At 41.0% G+C, this 9,215-nt stretch overlaps 1 protein-coding gene across 1 annotated transcript; it reads right to left on the reverse strand.

Moving 5' to 3' along the window:
- Window positions 1-2,126: 2,126 nt before the first annotated feature.
- On the reverse strand, window positions 2,127-6,113 carry LOC103806455 (3-phosphoinositide-dependent protein kinase 1-like; the record flags this gene model as incomplete). Its single annotated transcript, XM_009079146.1, has 4 exons — window positions 2,127-2,271; window positions 3,398-3,535; window positions 3,716-3,758; window positions 5,844-6,113. Coding segments are annotated over 4 exons (596 nt in total), but the record flags the coding sequence as incomplete, so codon positions are not given.
- Between the last annotated feature and the right edge of the window lie 3,102 nt (window positions 6,114-9,215).

The following is a 9,215-nucleotide window of genomic DNA, read 5'->3' on the forward strand; positions in this document are numbered from 1 at the left end:
CCTGCCATGGGCAGTGACACCTCACTAAATCAGGTTGTTCAAGGTTTTAGCCAACCTGGCTCTGAACACTGCCAGGGTTGGGGCAGCCACAGCCTCCCTGGGCAACCTGTGCCACTGTCTCACCACCAGAACAGCAAAATGTCTTCCAAAGATCTAATCTAAATTTCCCCTCCTTCGAGTCCATTACTCCTTGTCCTGCAGATCCTGCAGATCCTAACACTGCAGATCCTAACACAGAGTCCCTCTCCAGCTTCCCAGTAGACCCTCCACATATTGAGAAGTTGTTCTGAGGTCTCCATGCAGTCTTCTCTTCTCCAGGCTATACAGCCCCAACTCCCTCAGCCTGTCCTCACAGGGAGATGCTCCAAGTCTCTTAGCAACTTCATGGCCTCCTCTGGACTTGCTCCAACAGTTCCATGTCCTTCTGATGTTGAGGACACCAGAACTGTGTGCAGTATTCCAGGTGGGTCTCACCAGAGCAGAGTAGAGGGGAAGAATCACCTCTTTTGCCCTGCTGCCCACACTGCTGTGGATGCAGCCCAGGATTCCATTGGCTTTCTGGGCTGAGCTCACACTGCAGCTCATGCTGAGCTTCTCATCCTCTGTCACTCCAACGTCTTTCTCATAACTGATGGTTTCAATTACTTCCCCACCCAACCTGTAGCTGTGTCTGGGATTGCTATGGCCCAGATATAGGACCTTGCACGTCATTTTGTTAAAATATGTCAATATAGAGTACTCTACACACACATATACATCCTGTTTATATATCATAAACCTGCATTAATACTGTATTATGGATCCACAGCCACATATCTAAATGCAGAGATATATATCCGTAGTAACTGTCCCAGAGTAGCCTGGCATCTTAAAGTAGCTCTCTCTCATGTCCTATTTCTTTAGCAGCAGAAAATCCCAAGAGCTTTCAGGGACTGCTAGAGCTGTGGCCTTATAATTAAACTTCATATTAAGTTCTCTAATTGCATAATTTCACTGTTTTCTTTTGAGCCTCTCATAGAGACCTTCATACAAAGACAAGTATAAAGCAGCTCCTCTGTAATACAAGATTTCCAGTATAGCCTCAGAAACACTGACATCCTCCCAGCCTAACACAAGGACTGTGTCATCAAAGTGAACCTGGAAGCTCTTGAACATTTGTTTTCCCCCTTGTAGAAAACCTTATGCTTTCAGTAGTCTCCACATCCAGTCCCCTCAGATTCTAACCCAAATTATTTCACCAAAAAGCATTAGACAAACACTTTTCCCCTTTAAATATAACTTAGAAAAGCAATGCTATCAGAATGATAATCAACCAGCTTTCTGCCAACTAGCATCTACTTTTCCATGAACAACTGCTTGGCAATCTACAGACACAATGGATTTCTTACCCAAAAAGAAGTTTTGCAGCTCAGGTCCTGCATTTTCATTTATTTAATAAACATGGATGGCAAAATATGCTTATCCAAACAATGTAATTACACCAAGAAAACTGTGAAGGTACTAATCATAACTTTCCTGAATATCATCACTTCACTGTTCAGCTCTGTGGACATTGTTCACTTGGTGAAAACAGACACAGATTAATTTCACATTTCTTGCTTACATAGTTCACACTAAATCACACACCAAAAGAATTCTAGTTACTTCTGCTACATAGCAGCAGGAAAAAATGTGTAGTTAAACAAAAAGTCAGTTTCTGGTTTTTGACCAACTGATCAGTTTCTGTTTTCAGATCAACTTGAGCAACCTGTTCTGGTGGGAGGTGTCCCTGCCCAGGCAGGGCAAGGGGTCAGGACTAGATGATCTCTAAGGTCCATTCCAACCCTTAAGATTCAATGCTTCTATGACCAAGCTTGACAACCTTTTGACAACATTAATTCTAGGCCAAAACATTTTCTTTTTTTTTCTTTTCCTGCTAGAATAGTTGGTATAACAGCCGAGACTGGCTCTCCTCCTAGTTTTCTGTTTAGCTACTGACAATAACAGCATCAGTGCTGATGAAATGCTGAGTGTTCATCATCCACCTTTGCTTTACACTTGACAAAGAACACTTCTATTAAAAAACCACCATCAAAAAACACTTTGTGCATAATCAACTCCATGTTGGTCTCAGCTTTGTATTTTACCTGTGAATTATTCCTTTCCCATGCAAATACTCCAGGGCTGATACAATTTCAGCAGTGTAAAACCTGGTACAGGTCTCATCAAATGAGCCAATCTTGCGTATGTACTTCAGCAGCTCCCCATTCTTGGCATAGCTAAGCCCAAAATCTGAATGGAAGTTAGTTAAGGTCTATCCCCAAGCCATTCTAAAACAAAAATCCCCATGTATCATTCCAAAGACAGGTACAATACTAAAAATATATAACAAGAGGGAACAAGCTGATTAATTTGAACCTTTACACGGTAGCAACCCAAATCAATTTCTTAAACACACTGAACAACCCAGGGCACAGGTCTCAATTTCACAGCATAGCAAGGACTACACAAAGGGTTAATTCTGTAGGTTTTTTTCCCCCAGGCAGTGACCTGAATAATTTGAATTGTAGACATAATTGCTCTCCAAGAGAATTATTTGCAGCAATAACTGATCGAAGTTTGAAATTGTGGTATCACCTGGAAAGTCCCAGACCCAAGAGGGTCCCTGTGAGCTCTGTCAGTGCATGCTGTATGACCTGCAGGGGCTGAAGCAGCCTGGGGGAAAAACACAACTACTTACTGATCCCAGAAATTGACTGATCTACCCCTTGATTCTTGCCACTGCCAATTTGAAGCAGGAAGTTTAGGATGAAATTCACATCATTAACATTTTCTTCACAAGGGGGAAAATAGCCAACTGCAAACCAATGAGCTTCCAGGGTGAAACTGCAATCATGGCTACAAAGAGAACTTGGCAACACTAGCCCAAACAGAAGATTCAGATTATTCTGTAAGCACTTTTACATGAGAAGAGTGTTAATAATAGCTCTCATTGCTGAAGTAAGAAGTATTAGTAAATATAGTTGACTGCCACTATTTGAAATGCAGCAATTGTGATGTTTTACTGTATATATCAGAAAGAAAACATTTCTAAAACACTTCTCATACACCACCCACAATTTAGTACTTTTAAATTATTTTAAACTTAGATTGCTGCAAGTCACCCTTCAACATTTAGCCCATGGACCATGTAAGTTACTGTTTTGTTCCCAAAAGACAGACTCTCTCCTCTCTGTGGGAACACACTCATCCCAACCTCTTAACTCCCATTAAAAGCATGGCTGCAAAAATTGCATTACACACATGAGGATATTGTAAGTACCTCCAGCTATTTTCCTCATTCCTGTTAGACCATGTTTTGAAGGAACCAAAACTGGGGATTGTTACTGCTAAGAAGGTTTTAGTATGCCAAGGATACACAGCTTTTCATCATCCTGAAAGGTGAAGTAGAGTTTCACAAAGAAAGGGTGATCCAGACGGGACATGACATCTCTCTCTCGTGTCACGTATGGCACCTTATTTTCTTTGATGATATGACGTTTCTCTAGGATTTTAACTTAATGAAAAAAGACAGAGTAAAAATGCAAGAGAACAACCAAACAAAGCCCATCCATGTCACATGTTTTGGGGTTTAGGGTTAGATAAAATTAGCATAAAACTGCTAATTCTGTTTGTAGAACAGGTGTTTTGTACTAGGACTGTATTGATAGTTCACATCAAAGGAGTCAATACTCACTGGCATATTCTCTGGAACTTGCCAATTCTCGTGCCAAGACAACCTGTTGCCAGAGGAGAAAAAACATATTGTAACTGTTCATTAAAGACATATGTTAACATTGATTTTGATCTTCCAGTAGGTATTTAGAATGCAGCAAAAGATTAAAATATGTGTGCATGTTGTGCTGGCTTCAGCATGACTGCTGCACAAATTCAGCTCAGCGTTAACAATGCTTGTTTTGCTAAGACTTACACACCCGAGAGGGTAAACACTGATTTACTGGGTTTTTTTCCCCCAGAAGGATTTTGAAGATTGTAACTTAAGACACAGTAGATCTTCTTAAAGGGGGGGGAAAAAAAAAAAAGCTACAAGTACACTGAGGAAGTACCCTCAGAAGCCACAAAGCAGAAATAATTGCCAACATAACTGGCAGACATCATGGCCAAGCCCAGCTCTAAGCTTGAACAAATACTTCAGACTGCCAGAGATTAAATCTGCATTTAAGAACTGGGTTTGGTCAGACAGTCATACTTCCTCAGAGCGCCTCCTGTTTTTAAGAGATGCCTCATTTATAGGTGGAGACAAAACCAGGGCAGGGAATAAATATGTACCAGCCCTACAGAAGGAGGTGAGCAAGACAACATGCCTACTCAAACACCACAATTATCATTCTGCCAGCATCAAACAGGTATTATTCTGAAAAAAGTCTGAAGCTGTCTACAAAACAAGTAGATTCTCCTTACTCCAAAAAAAGCAGAACAACTACTAGGCCCTGCATTTGTATACATTTGTTTATATCGAGCATGGGTCCAGGAAGTTAGAGCTGCAGAAGAAGGTCCCACAAAATTGCAGAATGCTCTGAACAAAAATCCTGAAGCCACATCATGTGCATCCCTGTCAAATTTAAAACACAGCACTGGCACCAGGCAGAGTTTGTGGTAGGCTTAAGAGAGGTCCACGAATCCAGAATCTATTCATTATGACCCTGAATAAAACACGTTTTCAACCTGAAACTGTCACTGGATACATGATAAGAGGAATGTTCTGCTTTTTGAGACGAACACTTTTCAGTTAGGATATTGGTCAGGGTCTTGGGGAGTACAATCAGATCTCTGAATCTACGAGAAATCAGATGCTTTTTAACAAGATGTTTTGGTAACAACATGCCCCACACATCAATACAGGTTGTGCTGCCATCCAGAGAGACAGGCAGTTTATTCAGTCTGGGCTAGGCCTTATGAATTTCTCTACCTACAAGGAACATGGTATTAACTTTCAGGGACCAAAAGCAGAAATTACAAGTGTATCACTGAAGCAGAGTGTTCTGGTATACCCAAGGCGCAGCAACTCTCTTGGATTCTCTAGGGGAAACCTGCAAGTTGTGCAAACTACCTATTTCAGTGCGAATGACTCTTGATGAGCCCTAGAGTTCTGCACCCTGAACTCACCAGCAGACTGCATATGAAGCAGAAACCCTCAATATTTAGAGACCAACAACCAACAGGTGTATGCAACAAATGACATGAGAAAAAAATACAGAAATATTACTGTCTTGCAACTCGGCAACTACAAAAGCATCAAAGGAAAGTACTAATTGCTTCATGGGTTGGTTAAGACAGCACTTAAGGATGTGAGGAGTTAGAAACAAACCATTTAAGGCTACTGAATACAAAGATACTAACTGATTCGTGAAGAGGTTATGCGCCACGACACTAGAGGCTGAGAACAATATTGGAGAAGTACCACTGTTCTTTCTTTCTTCTAAGCACCTGGCAGTAGCTCCTGCCACAGAGGACATTGCATAACTCTTACCAAGATGAACTCCTAGACCAGTTCCAATCCTCTGCATCATAAACTGTACACACTACACTACCACACTTACATTAGAAAGCAAAGATGACTGAAAATCCAAGCATCAAGTCATTCGGCCACAACAGAACTGTCGGCGAATCTAAAAGGTGCTTGGAAAAAATCAGCACCCATATTGAGTGCAGCACTTCATTTAGCAGCTAAGCTTCAAACCACTACATCCTACTCATTTACTCTTCACACTGTTCTCTCCAGATTTCAATCGTGGCAGTATTGTTTGCACAACAAATTTTGAAGTTTGTCTAAGATATCTGGTACTTTTATAAAAAGTAGTTACCGTTGAAAAAGATCCTTCACCCAGAATCTTCCCAAACTTGAAGTCATCAGGTCGTTTCTTCCGAGGCTGCGGAGGCTGCTGTCCTGTATGTTGCTGCAAGGAGTTTGAACCAGATCTTGATTCAGCTGCTGTGCCCTCCATGTTAGATCCCTGTCTGCTGCCACAGGTGGAAATGACAGATGGAGTGCTGGAATCTGCTTGGTTCCTCACCATTGATGGGGACGAACAGGAGCATAACACCACACTTGATTGGATGGGAACAGCATCATACTGAAAAGAGAAAGGAAACTGTTATTCCCATACCTGAAATAATTACCACCCACAACTGCACTATTTCCATACAAGCATCACATAAAGTCCTCTTGGAACGAGTTATCATTAAAATCTCTTACAAGGGAATGTCAGCACTCATTTTGGAAATGGCAGCTCTAATTTGTTAAACAACTCTGTTCAGGTCATGCTGCACACAGACATAGCCACAAGTCAAGAATGCTTTCTTCAGACTGAAAAAAACACTGCCTAACACCAAGTTATCAAATTTCACAATATCCTCCTACTAATAACAAGATCTTTGAGGTTCTAGTTATGTGATGAACACCTGTATTTACCAGAAACATTAGTTCAGAGATCCAAGTTACCACGGGCTGTAAAGGAACACATGGAAACAAATAGAGACAAAGGGTACATTCTTAGGTTTTCACTTGGAATTCCACTTTTTCCAGTAGTATTTCTCTTCAATACACACTGGGCAAGGACAAGAAGAGATAACAACATAAAAAGGCAGATCAGCTGCAGGGTTTAGCAACCAGCAATGTCTAATACTTTTTCTGAAGAATTCTCTGGCTCACGACCTTTCAAAACAAGGGAGATTACACTATTTAAATTGTGCATATGGTCACATAAAGAAGCCCAATTCCAAAACAAAGAACCACATATAGCCCAGAAAACAGCAAGTACAAGATGACACATCTGAAACCGATTCATGTAACATACTAAGCAAATCACTGTTTGGTAAACTTTTAATAATTTTCCCTAACTAAGCCCAAGGAACCTTGTTCAGCTGCTTTCTGTCCCTGTTGGTAACACATCTCCACTAGTCTGTCAGGGTCTGCTTCAGGTGTTTTACCTGAAACTGGCCAGAACATGTAAACCACAGGAGAGCTCTGCCAAACTACTGCTCACAATGAAAACTGAAATGGTACCTAAACAGAGGAAATATTTAAGAAAGTTACCACCAGGTCTGACCATTATTTTTTAATCTCAGTATTCTAACACATATCCAGCAGAACAAAACTGATTTCATGGAAACCTCCTAACCTCAAACAGATGAGTTCTCCAACCCTGACCTAGTCTGTGACACACATCGTGCTGATTTTCAATTAAAAGTTATTTCTGACAAAAAGAATCTCTTATCTCATGAATTCCAATTTGATTCAAAACAATTTTCTCAATTTCTGTCAGTAACCACCTTGGAAGGAAACTGGACTTGTGTTCAGCCATGAATATGGGTTTAAAGCACCTGACTCCCAAATGAGCAGCTCCTCCTTGGCTGTGCTCTGTGCCGTAGGGAATCTCTGCCTTTATTTACTGTTAAGACTTCTTTCAAAAAGATACAGTTCAGAAATCCACTTTACTTGCACGTTTAGTGGCACTACTGAACAATGAGACACAACTGTATTTCTAGATGTTCTAATAGAGCACCTTCCACAAAACACAAGGGAAGATTCCCTTTCCAACCCGGGTGCAGTGTCCTTGATCCAGGATCTCTATTGCTCTGGTGCTCAGGGCTTTTCCCAAGAATTATGACTACACCCACAGGGAAGCATATCAAGGTTATTACACCTTTGTCTGAACTTTGGGATACAGCAGAGACTGATAAGGAATCTGCCTATAATGATAGCTATTTGCTATATCTTGCACAGCTTTTTGAGGACAAAATGGGGTAAGGCTGAGGGAAGACTTGGTGACAGATGGGAGAACGTTGCTTTTCAGAAAATATAAGTCCCCCAGAGAACAGTATGTGCCCTACTTGGAATCAGCTATGCAGCACCCTTCCCTTTGAAAAGAAAACATATTGGTACTGCTATTATGAAAACAGCACATACACATTAAGGTATGTATGCTGTAGGTCACAGCTCCTTCCATGCAGTTATTTTAGCTGACACCTTCCCCAGACCACTGTCCCCAACATTTTCACAGCCCAGCTGAATCACCTTTCCTTCAGACAGCTACTCAAACAGCCTGTACAAGGATACACACTAGACAGAATTTAAATCAGACTGTGCTTTCCCACCAAGAGTGCAGCAAGACTGACACAAGCTCAGCAACTGAAGTGATGCCAATATAAGAAACAGTCCATTAATTGAAATGTAGTAAATAAAACATGCACATGGACCAACTATCAGGATTTAAATAATGAACTGGCTCCAGTCATGCTGTTCTAGAGCAGATGAGGGTTTACAGGTAAATAAAGCAGCAGCATTGCAGGGGGGTCTGATTAGATTCTGCAGATAGTGAGAGCATCCTGAAACAACAAACAAGCAAGAAAAAAAAATCCACCACAATAGCACCAGAGTGCACTGGGAAAAAGGGAGGGAAAGGTGTTGGATGCAGTGTACTTCCTTACACAGTATCTGAAACTAAGCCACAATGAATATCAAGTACAGAAAAGTCCTAAGGGAAGAGACAGGAGTAAAGGACTTTGTAGGAAGAGGTTATTTCTAGCCAGGCTATAACATCAATTAGCTCCCTGACTTTCTCAAAAAAAAGTCAAGATTAAGAACAAGGAGGACAGAGGAAGATGCAATAGATTTAAAGGATCAGAAATGACAGAACTATGCAACTAGGTCTGTTATGTTGCACCTGAACATTTACAGAAAAAGGTAACTCCTGTGAACATTAAGGAAAAGAAAACAACAAACTAAACCAGTTTCAGGAGAAAATCAAATTATTGAACTCCTGGAAAAAAGTATCAAATAATCTCACTAGAACCTGTTTCAGCCATGTGGTATCAGACAACACAGAACTCTAAAAATGAGGATCACCTGCAATTCAACACAAATCTTAGTGGATATAAGAATTACTGAGTGATGTATGTCGTAAGGTAAGAAGTTCAGGGACTCCCATGAAAATAAACCAGTACAATATATAGGCTACATCAGCAGAGCCTGCTTCAGAAATGAAGGATGCAGAATGCACCATAGCAGCATCTGGGATACCTAAATTCACCTTTTCACTTGCAAATGGAAACTGAGAGGCTTTCAAAAAAGACACAGCCTGACAGAGTACAGGACAGCCTCCCTGGCTGTCAGTGTCCAATCACAGCTTCTCCATCCCTGTCAAACAGCCCTTGGGCACAGGAACACCTTCCAA

The sequence above is a fragment of the Acanthisitta chloris genome, unplaced genomic scaffold (assembly GCF_000695815.1).
Source record: "Acanthisitta chloris isolate BGI_N310 unplaced genomic scaffold, ASM69581v1 scaffold45787, whole genome shotgun sequence".
Lineage (NCBI taxonomy): Eukaryota > Metazoa > Chordata > Aves > Passeriformes > Acanthisittidae > Acanthisitta > Acanthisitta chloris.